This window comes from Carassius auratus, chromosome 20 (genome assembly GCF_003368295.1).
Source record: "Carassius auratus strain Wakin chromosome 20, ASM336829v1, whole genome shotgun sequence".
NCBI classification, from domain to species: domain Eukaryota; kingdom Metazoa; phylum Chordata; class Actinopteri; order Cypriniformes; family Cyprinidae; genus Carassius; species Carassius auratus.
The window spans coordinates 4,669,773-4,687,978 of NC_039262.1; the positions used below are offsets into that span (position 1 = coordinate 4,669,773).

At 36.1% G+C, this 18,206-nt stretch overlaps 1 protein-coding gene and 6 non-coding genes across 7 annotated transcripts; all 7 read left to right on the top strand.

Annotated features, from left to right (window-relative positions):
- The first annotated feature begins 918 nt into the window (after nucleotides 1-918).
- Nucleotides 919-1,034, top strand: LOC113037970 (U5 spliceosomal RNA). The gene has a single exon (XR_003274714.1). It is a non-coding gene; the product is annotated as a U5 spliceosomal RNA (small nuclear RNA).
- A 468-nt stretch (nucleotides 1,035-1,502) lies between these two features.
- Nucleotides 1,503-1,618, top strand: LOC113037978 (U5 spliceosomal RNA). Its single transcript, XR_003274722.1, has one exon. It is a non-coding gene; the product is annotated as a U5 spliceosomal RNA (small nuclear RNA).
- A 5,597-nt stretch (nucleotides 1,619-7,215) lies between these two features.
- Nucleotides 7,216-7,331, top strand: LOC113037971 (U5 spliceosomal RNA). Its single transcript, XR_003274715.1, has one exon. It is a non-coding gene; the product is annotated as a U5 spliceosomal RNA (small nuclear RNA).
- Nucleotides 7,332-11,798: 4,467 nt separating this feature from the next.
- On the top strand, nucleotides 11,799-17,943 carry mgst3a (microsomal glutathione S-transferase 3a). The gene is made up of 7 exons (XM_026290558.1): nucleotides 11,799-11,944; nucleotides 16,116-16,155; nucleotides 16,626-16,762; nucleotides 17,013-17,086; nucleotides 17,267-17,324; nucleotides 17,441-17,513; nucleotides 17,638-17,943. The coding sequence occupies exons 3-7, from the start codon at nucleotides 16,646-16,648 to the stop codon at nucleotides 17,775-17,777; spliced, it is 462 nt and encodes a 153-aa protein (XP_026146343.1). The 5' UTR covers nucleotides 11,799-11,944; nucleotides 16,116-16,155; nucleotides 16,626-16,645; the 3' UTR covers nucleotides 17,778-17,943.
- On the top strand, nucleotides 11,951-12,066 carry LOC113037974 (U5 spliceosomal RNA). The gene has a single exon (XR_003274718.1). It is a non-coding gene; the product is annotated as a U5 spliceosomal RNA (small nuclear RNA).
- On the top strand, nucleotides 14,122-14,235 carry LOC113037973 (U5 spliceosomal RNA). The gene has a single exon (XR_003274717.1). It is a non-coding gene; the product is annotated as a U5 spliceosomal RNA (small nuclear RNA).
- On the top strand, nucleotides 14,575-14,689 carry LOC113037980 (U5 spliceosomal RNA). Its single transcript, XR_003274724.1, has one exon. It is a non-coding gene; the product is annotated as a U5 spliceosomal RNA (small nuclear RNA).
- Nucleotides 17,944-18,206: the final 263 nt, after the last annotated feature.

An 18,206-nucleotide genomic window follows, 5' to 3' on the forward strand; every position in this document is an offset into this window, starting at 1 on the left:
CAATGACACACAATGTTTGTAAAGAATTTTTATATTATTCCAGATGAAATAAAGATGCAGAGAAAAATTATGCTTTATATATTTATGACCGAGATAAAAGCACTTGTTTGTGGAGAGCAAATAACTTAGCTGGAATTTTATCTATATTATAATTAAACATCAAAACAAAACTAATACCACCAATATTTGAGAAAAAAAGAAAAAAAAAACATAATGAGGGATAAAATTCCAGACAGAAGTGTTTTTTATGCTTAAATTAATCTTGAAAGTTCACATTGCTGTTGCAGATTAAATATAACACGGATAACAATAAATAAATATTTTTTACCAGGTTAAATGTTGATTAGTGTCTCAAACCCCTGTAAACTTGTAAACCTTTCTACCTAACCGTCGATCGCGCCTATCCGCCACGTTTGTAGTTTTTCGTAACACGTTTTTATTCGTGTTTGTAGTTCTGGAGCGAATCCTTCGCCAAAGCGCAATGGATTTTGGGCAATTTTAGCCATTAGAATGTGCATGGATCCACATTCAATAGTAGACAATCCGGGGACTTTTGGCATACTCTTTTCAGCATACCACGTTTAAGGAAACACCTATTCTAATCTCACATACTATTTCGGATGGATACTATGAACACTGAGACGCAGGGTAGCTGATTCCTTGAGCGTGATGACGAATCCGGAAGTAAGCTCTCTTACCCACAATGCAATGGGGTGCGGTTAAAAATCAACGTGTTTTTAATTTTATAAACGCATACAATCTAATTTGCTATGCCGTTTAAATGACATAATCATTTAACGTTATTACACGTTGTTTTTTTGTAATATATTGTAGTACTGATGTCAGTCATGTCCTCACCGTTCTTGTGGAGTGTGCTCCTGTCGCTCGAGTACGTACTGAAGCTCTCTTAAAGCTAGTACACTCATGTTTCTCTTCAGATCGTATAAATCTTTCGCCTTTTACTAAAGATTTCCGTGGGGAGGAACACAATGAGTATAAACTAATTTTTTGATGCCCTGCTTTATTGCGGGGCTTCCTTACAATGTTGAATATCAGAAATATCTCTATATTTTAAAGGACTTTTTTTCATGTCTAAACGAATAGTAGTTCGGTTGATTTTGAATGTGGACACCATGACCGGAGTTTGATTATTAATTAACCAAACGATTTGTTTTTCCCGAGTCACATTAAAGATTCGTTCAAAATGAATGAGTCGTTCAAGAACGACCGTCACTATTCAATAATATGACAGTGCCCTCTTTTGGTCAGCTACATTTATGTCCGTCTAAAAGTGTACATTTTTATTCTTTTTTTTTTCCTAAATATTATTTAAAAGTACATTAAGAAAAACTGGATGGGTTGCTTCATTACAGATTATTGTAAGTTACTATCATACAACAAATAATGAGTGTTAAATATTGAACAGATTGTGGTGCTCACCGTTCTTGTGGACTGTGTTCCTGTCGATCGAGTACGTACTGCTGCTCTTTCACAAAACTAGTACACTTATGTTTCTCTTCAGTTCGTATAAATCTTTCGCCTTTTACTAAAGATTTCCGTGGGGAGGAACACAATGAGTATAAACTAATTTTTTGATACTCTGCTGTAATGGCGGGGTGGTTCATACATGTTAAAAACTAGATGTGCTTCTTAGGGAATGTTCATTTTGGAAGTTTGTTGTTTCATTGATACAGAACGTAGGTAGCTGGAATTACTATAAGTCAAAAGTCAATATTCCATATTGTTGCATTATGTTTTTTTTCTTCTAAACAAAGACAATAAATTTATAGAATGTCTGTCCAGATACGAGCTCACGTTCAGTTTAGAGTTCAGAAGAGAACATTGTCTTTAGCTGTGTCCAAATTCAGGGTCTGCATCCTCCTTAGGATCCTTCCTACCCGGTTGAAGGAGGATGGGTCCTCCGACGACCGCAAAAACCGGAAGTCGGTGTTTGTGAATTTGGACAGCCTACCCTTCTTTCAGTTCCCTCCCTTAACCGTTGCTCATATCCTGTCGCCTAGCAACCGTGACAGCGCCAAGCAAGACGCCGGTGAAGAGCTCATCGTTCTCTCCCCAGAGCTTTATAAACACTTCTGTCTGCTCTTTCGTCCTTAGAAGCGTTAAAACAGCTTCAATCACTAACAAATAAGCTGTGTGTAAGGGGATATTCACACAGGCAGTAAGGAAGAAGCTAGTTTACAAAAGTAATCGTTTTTTTTTTTTTTTTTTTTTTTTTACATATACACGTACACATGTAAAAAAAAATGCTTAACGCTAAAACAAAATGCCTAACTAGAAAACCACTGAAAACATATATTTTTGAAAAGCCAGTTTTTAAAAAACATCGAAAATAATACTCCTCCCCCACTCCGCTACTGCTCGCTTCGTCCTGCCGAAAAGAATTATGGGATAGGTAGGACGCGAAAGGATCCACCACACCCATCCTTCGAATTCGGGGAAAAGGAGGACGCATTTGTGGGCCGCATTTGAAGGATCCTACGAATTTGGACAGCCTTCGTCGCGGCGCTGTGACGTAACATCCTTCAAATGCGTCCTCCGAAGGATGTAGACCCTGAATTTGGACACAGCGTTTGTATTCAATAATGAGATGGTGTAGTAAAGGGGTAGTAGCTGAGTAGCATCTGCCTGCAAAACCGGAGGCTGCATTTCTAGTGACAACGCCACCTACTGCATTAGAGGACCAGCGAAGATGGATGACAATCAGAGTGTGAGGAGCAAATGTGAATCAATTCTTATTTGTTCAACATTAAAAACAATTGCGATGCATTTCAGGTTGATTACTCCTTGTTTTAACATTTTAATTAAGTTAAAATAATCGTAATGTTTTAACTGTCATGAGTACATCTCTTCTTTTTGACATGGTTTTATAATGTTGATTGACACATATGATATTTTAATTGTCAGAAATTATTTGTATTTTTTTTATTGTGTAGAGATCTTGGTCAGAAAATTGATCCTGGTCGCTGAACTGAGAAGACTGGACATGATACTTTGCTGAATAATATATTGCATAATTAAATATTTCAATGAAATATGATTGCCCATAATCTGCTTTTCATATACAAGACGCGATAAAGAGCACATCAGCTGATGTTTTATGTATCACTAATATTACCTTTTATTGCCAGATCTGTGGAGATGACTGGGATTTTTATGCTTATGGCGATAACACTTTTTCTGTTAACCCAGCAGTGATTTATTCTTCTTTTAATATTTCAGTGAAGTGGAAGAATGTAATAGGGTGATAAAAAACAACTGAGAAAAGAGTTGAGAGCATCCAGGTGGCAGGTAGTGCTGCTGCAAACATCACAATGTGCACTTTAATATTTTTAAAGGTCAGGAAAAGTCATGTCAATAATTTGTTATTTCTATTCAGATTTTTTGCATCTATATTATTATTTTATCTCAGTTCAGATGGGCTTTATTGACATAAATGTTTCAAGAACCTTTGTTCCCACAACATACAAATAAAAGTTTCCAAATCTTTTAACAGCATGCAATAACAGTGTTATGAACATTAATTGGTATGAATATTTTTATAATTATTTTGTATTGTATATTTGTGTGTGCGCACTGTGGTCACTGAGATCTTTTAAATATGAAATCTAAAATTAGAGAGTAGAACATGTTCAACTAAATGTTCCTCATTTCGTTCACTTCTCTCTCTTAGGAGTCGGTGAAGACATTGTGTTTCTATGTTGTTCATGTCATGAACTAATTTGTTTTTGTGTGTTCAAGTTCAACTGTTGTAATATATTATTTTATAAAATTAATTAAGATTTACATATCTTAAATCTACCCCAGAGACATCCTTGTGTGTTCCCTCTGTACTTGAAAATAAACTAGTTACTGATATTCCTTGTTTATTATATTGAGTTATTAGATTATGACACTTAGACCCAATAATTACTCAACATTCCTAGGAACCAGGTTTAATTGCAATAAAGAAAGTAGTATTTGAGTAAAATAAACCTTTGGGAAAAACAACTATAAAAATCTTTAAGTTGTTAAAACTGGGTAAAAATACTGCCTTGTAGCACTTTTCTATTTTCCATTTTTTCCATTTCCAGGATCCTGGATGTGCGTTCCTGGGACTGCGGCTCTCAGAACCGGTAGGTGGCGCTGTCACAAAAAAAAACTAGGGTCCTAGAAATGCGTTCCTGTAAGTGCCCTCAACAAGTCAAGTATCCCAGAGTGCAGTCTGGACGATGGGGCGGGGCGACACGTTGGGGCGGAGCGACACGTGTCGCCCCGCCCACCTCAGCGGTTATTGGTTTATGATTAAGATGAGCTTATTGGTGTACAGATGAGTGACGATTTTACAGCTTATTGGTATAGAGAATTATGACGCTATTAGCAGGATTGGAATGCGGAAGTAGACACTAAGATGAATAAACTTTTAATATAAATTAAAAAGTGAATATACATGTGTTTTTGCATTTATTGTTGCATTTCCATAACATCCCGTATAAATACAAAGAGTTTTGGATTACGACGAACAGAATAAAAATAAATGGTCTACTCCCTCAATGGCTGTAGTGTAGACGCTACCTCGGCATTACTCGCTGGTTTGAAAATGACAGGGCAATATTATGCGAAGTATGGTTATGTAGATAGTCATGGAGTACCTTGATTTATATATTCAAATAATATATACATACATATATGTGTGTGTGTGTGTGTGTAACAAATTGTCACCAGTCTCTGAACGTCACCAATAATATTCTGAACATTCCCTTGGCCCCTACGAAAATTTACTGCTACAGTATGGTTGGTAAACTACAAACTATGGTTCTGCTACAGTAACTATAGTAAAACTATGGTGTTTTTATAATTACAGCTCACAGTAATTAATGTGCCAACAAATATTTTTACTACAATAAATCCATCGTTACTTTTTGCAAGGAAGGAACTATACAGGTTCTAAAGAACTTGCCCAAAAACACTTGTTACTTTCTGTTATTTGTTTTCTGAACTGCACTACTGAAAACCTCATTAATCCTCACAATCCTGTCACAACTAAACTAAGAATCCATTATGAGCAATGCATAGCAAATCATGTTATCATCAAATATGAGAAACCTTAAAGAATGATAGACTGATGTAAATGACTGAAACCTGTTGTCATGCACGTGTTTTCCATAGCTTTTTTATTAAAACATTATACAGTGCAAAGTTTAACTTTAAATTACATCAATTAATAATCAAAACCAGTTATTTCCCTTCAATGAACTTAAGACACAAATCTGTTTCATGCCGCAAAAAAAAAAAAAAACAGTCCTTGGAACAAAATCCTGTGTAAACAAAAGCCCAGAAGATCACCACGCCGGTCTCTTCCCTGTACCCTGGTGGGTTAAACTTGAAAAGGGCTCTGCACTGCAAGCATTCCCTGATGCTGTACATCCGTCTGAACTCGTTCCGGTAGACAGGAGGACAATTCTTCCAGTTGGCCACAACTTATAGTGTAAAGACAAAATACATGAAAGATAATAATAATAATACAAAAAAAGTTTAACAGCCTTCTACTACAAAATTAAATTGGAGAATGAGCATTAAACGGGGAAATCTTACTCTCTAGCCAGGCAAACTGTGCCGCTTTCCGAAAAACTTCGGAGTACAACCCTAAACCATCTGCAAACCAGAGAAAGTGTCAAATATGCAGAGTCACCCGCCGACAAAATAACTTCCCTGAGGATTTCCAGTGGAAGCTGTTGAATCAAAAACATACATAGGTTTATTTATATATGTATATAAAAGTTATTAAACATTATATAAACACTGAATACAGACAACCTTGCTTTAAACAAACTCTCATTAAAAACTCTATAGATTGTTGTCACAACTGCATACTCATTCTTTTATAATAACACTAATAAAATGTTAATATATACAGTACTGTGCAGAAGTATTAGTGTTAGTATTTTCACATTGAAAAGAAAAACTGTTTTAAGCCAATTATTTATATTGTTTGCTGTTGTGTGTCAGTAGGATATATTAGTTTACATTTCCACACATTCATTTTGCCATTAATTGTAATAATCCAGTGAGATATTTGTATATATTTGTATGCATGATCCACATGAAGATCTTTTACATTGAATATAAATATTTCTATCTTATATGGTGAACAAAATCCACATTAGATCGCAAACAGAAGTTATTTAAAAAACTTGCTGCTGTCTGAAAATGAATTAATCTGAAATGTTTTTAAATGTCTTTGATGCTGATGTTAACTGATAGTTATATATTAAATAATCCACAGTATTGACCAATATAGTACTTGTACATAATACCAATTTCACATCTGAACAACTATGTAGCTGTAATAACTAAAATACCTCTGCATGTACACACATATGTAATTATTAGTTCTTAATGAATGTAATAACCTGCTTTGCTGGACTCTGCCTGAAGACATGGTGAATGGTGAAGTTCCTCCCCTCAGTGGTTGAGCTCTAAAAGAACAAATGTCAAGAGGTAGGTATATTGCTAGATATAGTACAGAGTAATGTTTCATGTAGCAACATTCAAACAGCTACATACATTTGCGGAGTAAAGCTGTCCAGGAGAACAGAACACCACCACCTCCTGATCATGTCATCCTGAAAAATAATAATAATAATAATATACACACAAAAATCATGCATGTCTGTTCAAATAACTTGACAAATGTGATGCCATACCACTGTAAAATCGAACCTATGAACTAAAGCCATGTACAGAGTGTACTGTTACAATCCACAAAGAACAATAAAATGAGCAATTTATAACAATTATTAACAATAATTATTCAAATTGAACGTACCATGGATAAATAAATGATCGAACATCGCATTTCATATTATAAGATATTTACACAACCACTTTTACTCACCTCAAGCAATCAACGGAATAGCGTTATTACTCTGCTGCTGTAGTTGCCACCGTTCTGTTTGTTTCAACGCAAACTGCCCCCTGCTGGCTCGGAGGAAAATGTCAAAGGCGGGGAAAACAAATATGGGCGGGGCGACACGTGTCGCTCCGCCTCGAAGTGTCGCCCCGCCCCATCGTCCAGACTGCACTCTGGGGTTACTCCAACAAGTAGGGAAGTAGGGCTAAAATTGGGTTAGGTGTTGAACAGATTGTGGTGCTCACCGTTCTTGTGGAGTGTGTTCCTGTCGCTCGAGTACGTACTGCTGCTCTCTCGAAGCTAGTACACTCATGTTTCTCTTCAGATCGTATAAATCTTTCGCCTTTTACTAAAGATTTCCGTGGGGAGGAACACAATGAGTATAAACTAATTTTTTGATGCCCTGTTTAACTGCGGGGCTTCCTCATAATGTTGAATATCAGAGATATCGTATTATTTAATACGTGAATGTTCACGTTTAAGCGGATGGTAGTCCAGCTGGTCTTGAAGTTGGACAGACCTCATGACTGGAATTGGATTTTCTGCAATGAAGAATTTCACTTTGCTCTTTTCCCATTAAAACATTAAAAATAGAATTGACAAGTCATAAATGTCTGTCAAAATACAAGCTCGCTCTCTGTTTAAAGTTCGTGTAGGAGTCATTTTCTTTGTATTCAATACTAGTGATATGGAGTTCGGATCATTTTACCGACTCGATCGGATCTTTGAGTCTCGTCGTTGAGCAAAATGATCGAATCTTTTTACGAATAATTTCGTTCATTTTATCAACTATAATTAAACATATTACGTGTTACTTCCCTAACGTCTACTAGTAATTATATGCAAACGTTGATCACATTACAAACAAGACAAAACTATAATGCTATAATAAACAGACAAAATGAATTAATTGCTTACTTGGTTCTTCAGTCTCTGATTAGCTCACCTCAAGTCCTCAGGTTTGAGTTAACTAATGCAGTCTGAGCCGGAAAGATAATTGATTAGTTCATCTCATGATTCTTTTGGTTTGAGTCGTTCCTTTATCACGTGACAAACCGATAATCTTTGACCATAGAATGGAGTTATTACCTTTGTTACAACATTCAGTGTATATAAAATAACCATCATGACAGTAATTCATACATTTATAAACTGTAAGAAGTAAAAAGCTACAATTAGAGTCCAGAAACGCAGTCTGTAAGAGTAAATAATAATTATGATGATGATAGTAACAATGACTATGCACCCGAAACTTGTAAATTAATTTTTCTATCCAAATACTGTCACATGACAATAGAACAAACAATAGGTTAAAGCTGTTTATATAGGCTAGTCTTTTTATTATTATTATTATGAAACAATACAAACATTAAAACATTAAAGCAGTACACTTAAAACATAAAGACAACAAAAACAAATAATAATATTAATAGAATACACAGATTTGTTGCCAGTCTATGGTGTTTTAATAAAGTGTCTTGTCTATGGTCAAAGCTTATGGGTTTGTCACTTGATAAAGGAACGACTCAAACCCGAAGAATCATGAGATGAACTAATCAATTTTCTTTCCGGCTCAGACTGCATTGACTGAAACAGGTGAACTACTAAACTAATTCCAGGACAGCCTATAGAATCTTGCGCATGCGTGACTGAACGAATCACTCCCGAGACGACTCGTTCTTCCCGAGTCACATTAAAGATTCGTTCAAAATTAATGAGTCGTTCAAGAACGACCGTCACTATTCAATAATAAGACAGTGCCCTCTTTTGGTCAGCTTTATCTATGTCCGTCTAAAGTGTAAATGTCCAGCGGCAACCTCTCGCTCTCTCTAGTGAAGCCAATAAGGAAGTGACTAAAACTACAATTTATCGACTGGCCACTTGAGGCTGGCTGCAAAAGGGAGTCAGTCCCATAGACTCCCCATGTTAAAATGCCCAACTTTACAGCAGAAAAAAACATGTTTACAGCCTGGTTCAACAAATGATTTTGGTCGATATTGCTAATTTTGCCCTTCATGACAACTGTGAGGGGGGTGAATTTTTTTTATAACTCATCCGTTTAAATTATATTAAGCCTTAAAGTTCTGCATAATTAAAGGCGTGGCCACTTGAGTGACAGGTGGATTGCCGCTGCTGACAATGCCGTCGCGATAGGTGGGCGTGGCTTCAGCAATCAGCTCCCGCCTTTCTGCCCATTTTCGATTATCCGGGAGAGTCGCGCGGTGACACGCTGCCAAGATGGCGACGGCCCGCTCTGCACACTTTAGGCTTCAAAACCTTTTTTTTTTTTTTTTTTATTAAACAATACAATACAATATCACGTAGAGGTAACAGCATAGTATAACATCAAATACAATTACAGTCTATATCAAACCTTAAGGGGATCCACAATACATTTAAGGCAAAAGATAGTCAATAAATAAAATTACAATACAAGAAACACTGACATGTCTGATGAAATTTTCAGGGCACAACCATTTTTAAGTAGTCTCAATGAGGAGTAGAATATTTTAAATTAGTTCATGAAATGTTCAAAACAGGGGCGAGAGTCTTTCCACTTACAACAATGAATATGATATTTAGCAAGTAAGAAAACAATATTCACAATGTCTGATATTGAATTATCTAAACCATCAACATAAAACAGGATATGGTTGATGTTAAATACAGGGATGTTTGACATTTTTAAATTCAGCCAGTTTCTTACATCACTCCAGAACCGGCATGAAATGGAGCAAGTGAAAAATAAGTGTTCTAGAGATTCATCAGTAAAATCACAAAAGGCACAACCCGCCTTATCAAATTTAAATCGCTTATGAAGAAAATTGGAAACTGGATAAATCTTATGACAAATTTTGAAATGTGTCTCTTTAACTTTAGGGGGAATTGGCCATTTCACATATTTAGAGAAGGCTTTTTCCCTCATATAAAAAGAGTTAACAAGCACATTGTTTTTATTATAATCATAGAACAATCTAGATTTAAAAGCATCTGTAACAATTCTATTATTGAATTTTTTATCTACTAAATTATGATGACCAATTACTAGATTTGGCAATACTGGAGTGACATCAGAGTAAGTCAAAGTATTCTGGATTAGTTGGATCAAGGCTATAGGAATAGCTTTACAAATTCTTTGAAACTCTCTGAGAGTACAGTTTATATTAAAACGTTCAACAAAACTGGTGTAATCCAACAGAATACCTTTACAATCCATCAAGTCAGTTACAAAAAGAATTCCCTTGTCGAACCAATCAGCTTTAAATAATGATTTTCTATTTATAAGAATTGTTATTGTTCCACAGAACTGAACTGTGTGGAGTAAAGTTATGTGTGAAAATCATTTTCCAAAAGTGTAGTATTTGACTATGAAATTTAGACAGTGCAAGTGGAATCTTATTAATATGAAAGTCACATCTCAGTAGAAAATCAATACCACCAAGCTTTCCAAAAATAGCCCTAGGTATGTGAAACCACATAGAGTTGGAATAAGCAAAAAAAAAATTTAACCACTTGATTCTAAATGAGCCTATCAAGGCTTCAAAATCTAAGGCTTTTAATCCACCATTTATATACTCTTTAACTATCTGGGACCTTTTTAAATAATGTGTCTTATTTCTCCACAGAAATTGAAAAATTATTGAGTTGGCCTTCCTAATATTTCTGTCAGAAATAAACAAGGAGTGACAAGGATATATTAACTTAGACACACCATCAGCTTTAGATAAAATAACTCTCCCAAATACTGTGAGGTCTCTGGTCAGCCAGTGACTTAGAGATTTTTTCATCTCAGCGATACGTTTCTCAATGTTAATCTCCTCTATCCTACGAACACTCTTAGATATTGTTAAACCCAAATATTTTACCTCGGTCTGGACATTAATTGAGGCAATAGAGCTCTCAGGACAAGAGTGTATAGGCAACAGTACACATTTATTAATATTGAGAGACAAACCTGAGGCAACAGAAAAAGTATTAATTCGTTTTAATGCAATATCAACCATGCTTTTATCTTTTAGAAAAATTGCAGTATCGTCTGCAAATTGACTAATCTTAAATTCCTTATCAAAAATCTTAATGCCTTGTAAATTTAAATCATTAACAATAGCCAAAGTGAGCATCTGGGTAGTTAAAATAAATAATTTTGGAGATATGGGACATCCTTGGCGAATTCCTCTAGACATCTTGAAGCTAGGAGTGATTTCAGATCCCAGAGATACCGAACTACTTATATCAGAATAAAATTTTTTAATTATATTACAAAATTTATCTCCAAAACCTAAACTTTTTAAGACTTCTATAATGAAGCAATGCTCAAGCGAATCGAACGCTTTATAAAAATCAAGGAATAATATTAAACTCTCCTTATCTAATAGATGACTATAATCCAACATATCAAGAATCAATCTTGAATGAAAATGTATATTCCTTCCTTTTATAAAGGCAGATTGACATTCACTAATGACATTTGTCAAGCCACTGTTCAGGCGATTAGCATAAACACTTTAGGCTTCAAAACCGCTTTTGAGGATTCTATGGGTGACGTCACGGACACTACGTCCATATTTTTTTACAGTCTATGGTAAATGTTTATTCTTTTTTTTTTTCTTTTTTTTTTTTACCTAAATATTATTTAAAAGTACAAAAAGAAAAACCGGATGGGTTGCTTTATTACAGATTATTGTAAGTAACTATCATGCAACAAATAATGAGTGTAAAGTAGTATTTGAGTAAAATAAACCTTTGGGAAAAAAAACTCTTTAAGTTGTTAAAACTGGGTGAAAATACTGCCTTGTAGCACTTTTCTATTTTCCGTTTTTTCCATTTCCAGGATCCTGGATGTGCGTTCCTGGGACTGCGGCTCTCAGAACCGGTAGGTGGCGCTGTCACAAAAAAACTAGGGTCCTAGAAATGCGTTCCTGTAAGTGCCCTCAACAAGTAGGGAAGTAGGGCTAAAATTGAACAGATTGTGTTGCTCACCGTTTTTGTGGAGTGTGTTCCTGTCGGTCGACTACGTACTGCTGCTCTCTCGAAGTTAGTACACTCATGTTTCTCTTCAGATCGTATAAATCTTTCGCCTTTTACTAAAGATTTCCGTGGGGAGGAACACAATGAGTATAAAGTAATTTTTTGATGCCCTGCTTAACTGCGGGGCTTCGCAAAGCAGTTAAATGACAGAAATATAACTTATTTAAGTTGATCTGTGGGGAATTGACTTTAAAAATAAAATTGGGGAGTGATCCTTTGCTATGACAAAATACACTAACACGTAGTCTCTGACGTAGATCGAATGCTTATTTTGTATTTAAAGCGGCCGCAAAGCAAACAAACTTGTTGATCTCGTGCAGACTAACCACAAGGAGAGTAACGTTATAAGTTAACCTCATTAAATATTGTTGTGGACGAAATATTAAGATCCTTTACTTAAAATGAACAATCTCAGACACCTTGGTCCACGTATCACTTTTAATTTATTATTTATGTCCCTGTAAGCAAACAGCGACACATCATAGATTATTGCAAACGCGAAACAGCAATAATCGAACTGTCCTTCATTGTTCTTGGGAACTAATGCAGTCGGAGCTGCGTTCTTCTCTGGAATCCTCTCAAGCGGTGGACTTCTACGTTCCGATTGGTTGCTGCCCAACCGCGTCATAGCTAATTACCATAAAGTTGAATGATTTCAACTCGCCTCGACGCTCTCAACGGTCAAGTAGCGCCGTGCCGCTCCTCGCCGCTGCTCGATGCCGGCTTATATTGAAAATGAATGACTTCCGGCCGCTTTGACGCTCTCGACGCCGGCGGTGTGAACGGTGTGAAGTTACTGTCTGTTACAGTGTACACTTCTTATTGCATTTTAAAGAATAGTGTGAGAAACAGTATGCAATAAGCAACAAAAGTTTCAGAGGAAGTGTCGTCAAATTACAAAACATCAATTCAGCACAGCTTCTGGTGCTGTTCCCTCACAAATAAATGTCCAACCAGATGACCCAACGATAGTTGCTTGCATTGCAGCCTGTCTGAGTGACATTAGCTGGATGAATGACCATCACCTTCAACTCAACCAACTGCTGATGGTTCCAGCTAACCCATCGTTTAGTCACAACTACTCTATACAGCTGGGTTTGTCAACCATTACTCCCAGACTGGACTATTATAATGCTATCCTGGAGGGCCTTCCTGCATGTACTATCAAGCCTTAGCAACTGATCCAGAATGTAGCAGTGAGGTTTGTCTGCAATGAGACAAAAAAAGGCTCATGTTACACCTCTTCTCATCATGTTACACTGGCTACCAGTAGCCGCTCACATCACATTCATGATGCTTGCCTCCAAGACGACCACTGGCACGGCACTAACATACCTAAACTTACTAGTTCAATCTTATGTGCCCTCCAGAAGTTTGCATTCTGCAAGTGAACTATCCCTTGTGCTGCCATCCCAAAGAGGTTCAAAATCAATCTCACAGACCTTTTCCTGGACTGTGCCCAGCAATCTCAATTCGAGATTATATATGGTAGATGCACATATATGGTACATATATATGGTATTTTTATAAAATACATTTTATATGTATTATGCATTTAACTAAAGGATCCTGCAAGCAATTTATTTCCCAGCACCCTCACCATTTACCTGTACTGAGTACCTAAAATAAGATATATCCCAATATATCGCCTTGCATACAGTATCGCAACCCCTGTATCGTGATACGTATCGTATCGCCAGATTATTGGCAATACACAGTCCTAGTGTGCAGCGCATTTTACGGAGGGTGAGCACTGTTTCCAGGTAGATCCTGAAATCAATTCCGGGACGTGTTCGCATACACACACATATCGACTCGGCAATTTTCCAGGACCAACGTACAGTGTGAAAGCGGCTTTAGTTAACACACTTGATTCATATTACCAGCTCCTTAGAAGAGAGCTATAGTGCATGAAATGCGTTGGGATTGATGTGATCCCCGCACAGTGTTCACTGTTCCCTACACCATCAACAGGGGAGATCGCTGAGTGTTATATATTATTTATTTTTTTTACTTAACATCTTATTTAAAAAAAAAGAAAATACTGGATGGGTTGAAAGTGCCCACAAGTAGGGAAGAAGGGCTAAAATTGGGTTAGGTGTTGAACAGATTGTGGTGCTCACCGTTCTTGTGGACTGTGTTCCTGTCGCTCGAGTACGTACTGCTGCTCTTTCGAAGCTAGTACACTCATGTTTCTCTTCAGATCGTATAAATCTTTCGCCTTTTACTAAAGATTTCCGTGGGGAGGAACACAATGAGTATAAACTAATTTTTGATACCCTGCTTAATGGCGGGGTTTCCTAAGAGAGTTAAACATCAGATTTTTTAGTCAATAATTTTTCTGTATACATAGGATATACATATATTAAGACGGTTTAATAGTTATTACTACTACTTGAAGATTCCAGAGGTGTTAAATCCTATATATATATATTTGTTTTTTCTAAAGTCTTACTTAAAAGTACAAAAAGAAAAGACCATGATTTTTGCTTTATTATAGTGTACAGAATATTGTAAGTAACAATCATACAACAAATAAGAGCGTTACATGTTGAACCTAGTGTGGTTCTCACCGTTCTCGTGGACTGTGTTCCTGTCGCTCGAGTAAATACAACTGTTTTTTTTTTTAAACTAGTACACTCATGTTTTTCTTCAGATCGTATAAATCTTTCGCCTTTTACTAAAGATTTCCGTGGGGAAGAACACATTGAGTATAAACTAATTTTTTGATGCCCTTCATAACGGCGGGGTTTCTAAGCTGGTTTGGAATATCAGATATTAACTTGAGCAATGTAGCATTTGCGTATTTGCTTATAATGTTTGCGTATTTTTTCGGCCGCATTGGTGTTACTTAATAATTTTGTCCAAAATTTGTAAAAACTCAATAGACCAAATGGATTCAGGTACACCCGATCTGACTGTAGCCTGCAGATCGAGGCGGGGCTGCACCTGGGGCGGGGTTGCACGTGTAGCCCCGCCCCATGCATACTCTGATTGGTTCGATCGTCTTTCATCGACATACATAAGAAATGTGTGTGTAGTTGGTGTACGATGGAGTATTATGTTAAATGAAAAAAAAAAGTTATGCTAAAAAATCTAAACACGCTGTTCAGTTTTACAAAGCCTTAATGCACAGTTGTTTGTTGTTAACTTGACTCACTATGTCTGATTTATTGAATCACGAGATGTTAGCTACTACAAGTTTAATCTTCTGGACCAGTCGTATTCACCAAGTGGGTATAACTGCAGACCGGAGATCTCCAAAATGGGGCGTGAACTCCAAAAGTGGGCAGAACCTCCAAAATGGGGCGGGGTCTCCTTTCTCAAAGACTTTCACCATTTACTGTGGCTTTAGCATTTTGTTACTGACTTGCAGTTCAAAATAAAACTTTATAAATTAAACGTTATTTCTAGTTTCATCTAAACATGCTTATGGTCAAATATGTGATCTCAATTATTTGGAGCAACAACCACTTTAAAATGCTTTGGAGAAAGTTGAATAGTTGGCAAATAAACTTAAAAGACTGATGAAAAGAGGAGAAAACTGTCTTAAACCAGCACTTATATATTACAATCTTTTTAAATCATGACCAACTTTACTAGAATTTAGCATATTTTAGTGAAGGCTTATTTATTGTGTGATATTTAGTGTAACTTGTTGTATAATTAATATAAGATAATCTGTTAAGGAAATAGATTTTTCTCTGGCATGTTTTAGCTATTGGTTCCAAATGTGCAGATTGTGTCTTCTTAACAAATGCTATATTGATTAATAAAAGTATATATATTGGCCTGGTAATGATTAATAGGCTAATCTTATTATACAAATGCTATAGTTAAACACTATATGGCCTCTAGATATCCTAAAAGATGGCATTAGAACATTCAGAGCCTGGTGAATGGTTAAGGAGTAAGAAATAACAATATCAATAAAAGAAAATGTTAAGCTAGACTGGCATGTTGAATTAGAATTAGAATTAATTGAATTAGCTTATAAATGCCTAAATAATATAAATACATCACACACACACACACACACACACACACATATATATATATATATATATATATATATATATATATATATATATATATATATATATATATATATGGAGTTTGACCCTTTACCCGTCCGTCCTGTAAGTGTCACATTTACTACATGATCTTTGTCCTCCAGCCTTCGCCCTCCAGATAACCAGCACAGAAGCACAGAACAGGTAACAACAGAAAATCAGCAATTGTCTGTAAAAAACTGTCTTGATTGAAAGTTATGATTGTGTCTGAATAACGTGAGCAAATCAAAATTACGCAAGCAGCAGCAAGATTAATGACATGAATGCATGTCTTTTGCTTTTACACTGTTGTGAATGGTGCCTGCAGCAAATTGACCTTTCCTGCACTTGTGCTTATTTTACAAAAATGCAGATTGCATATGCAACTATTAAAATAAATTGACATTTACTTTACTGAAGCTGCTTATGACCTACTCTTATTGTGTGCTTTTGACAAAAACAAAAGTCCACTTTGAGTTCACTGCACTATCACAGACGGAGATGACTAAGCACTTTTTCATTTTATTTTTGTCTGTGTAATCAGCATCAAATGGGGATATTTCTGCAGTCACATATTTTCTAGTTCTGTACACATCTGTATGGTGCCATCTCACACAGATTCTGTGATATTTCAGTTTTCTCCTCAGTCTAAAAGATGGTGGTTTTGTCCAAAGAGTACGGCTATGTGGCTCTAACCGGAGCAGCATCGTTTCTCCTGATGTTTCATCTGTCTCATGCTGTGGTGAAGGCTCGGATTAAATACAATGTCCAGGTAACTTAACACACACTAATCACTGCACATTCACTCATAATCCAACAGTTTTAGGTTCACAGTTCAAGGCCACAAAATTCAGACAATTCTCAAACAGCTTTCCTTTTCGTTTTGATATCGTAACCGTACACGATTATTCATTCAGTTGCTTTTAAATGTTTGCATTAGCATTTATTCCTCCCACCATGTCTGATTGAGAACCACTTAGTTTTCCCTAAACCAAGAAGAAAGTATTTATTTTATTTTCTAGTATCCGACAATGTACAGTGATGATCCAGAGACTGGTCACATATTCAACTGTATCCAGCGAGCACATCAGAACACGTATGTAGTATGCATCACATGTGCGTGTTCACAGCAAATCTTATATTACTGATAAATATTACAGTGCTCTTTGCAACTGAATGTTTTACATTTTGTAGAAAAGTGAATGTTGTTGTTGTGGTCCTTATTTATTTGCTGAACATTGATTGATTTTCACATCTGATTATTATTGTGGAACAGCGTTGAACTCTTGTCGCCATTCCTGTTTCATTTATCCGTGGGAGGGATTCAGCATCCCGTGAGTACAGATTCAAGATTTATTAACCCTTACCTGGAGGTGCACTATGAATGTGCATGCATGCAAGCTAACGGAAACTGTGAAGTGAACTGTTTGTTGTTGGTTGTGCTTCTCAGCGCCTGGCCAGCGTGTTGGGAATGATCTGGATCGTCAGTCGGGTGCTGTACGCTCAAGGATACTCTACCGGAAGTGAGTCTTTTTTACACTTCCACCGTACTGATCTGTGTATATTAAAGACAAGTAAACTGACAGTATAAATATAGATCTAAACAGCTAATGAAATGTGTTTCTACGTTGTGTTCTGTCCTGTTAGAGCCCAAGAAGCGCCACCGTGGGTTGTTCGGTATGGTTGCTTTGGTGGGTCTGTTTCTTTGCACAGTGAACACTGGGAGAACGCTGCTCGGATACAACTGTGGAATGAAATGGGTCAAATTGCCCAAATATTTTAAATAGTGAAAATTATGTGTACTATTCTAATTCTACATTCTATGAAAATGGCAAGATAAATAAACACACCTTTATTTTCTCTGTTGTGCAAATTTAGAAAAACACTAATTTCTCACTGTAAGAATCCAGTGTGTTCATTTGTGTTTTCAATAAACTGCACAAAAATGACAAAGTTCGGTTCAGTTTTCCTTCATAAATTGCATAGAAATGACATCATTTGAAAAATGCATGCTATAATAACCAAGTGCATGAAGATTTACCACATCAATGTTATTTTAGTATTGAGGTACTGTTATAAGTTTATGTGAGTGTGCGTGTGTGTGTATGTATGTATGTATGTATGTATGTATGTATATATATATATGTGTGTGTATATATATATATATATATATATATATATATATATATATATATATATATATATATATATATTGT

Bases quoted from the DNA above. Each gene is read 5' to 3' on its own strand.
- mgst3a (XM_026290558.1), top strand. From the start codon at position 16,646: ATGGTGGTTTTGTCCAAAGAGTACGGCTATGTGGCTCTAACCGGAGCA. The intron at 16,763-17,012 runs GTAACTTAACAC...TTTATTTTCTAG, and splicing joins GGATTAAATACAATGTCCAG to TATCCGACAATGTACAGTGA. The intron at 17,325-17,440 runs GTGAGTACAGAT...TGTGCTTCTCAG, and splicing joins TGGGAGGGATTCAGCATCCC to CGCCTGGCCAGCGTGTTGGG.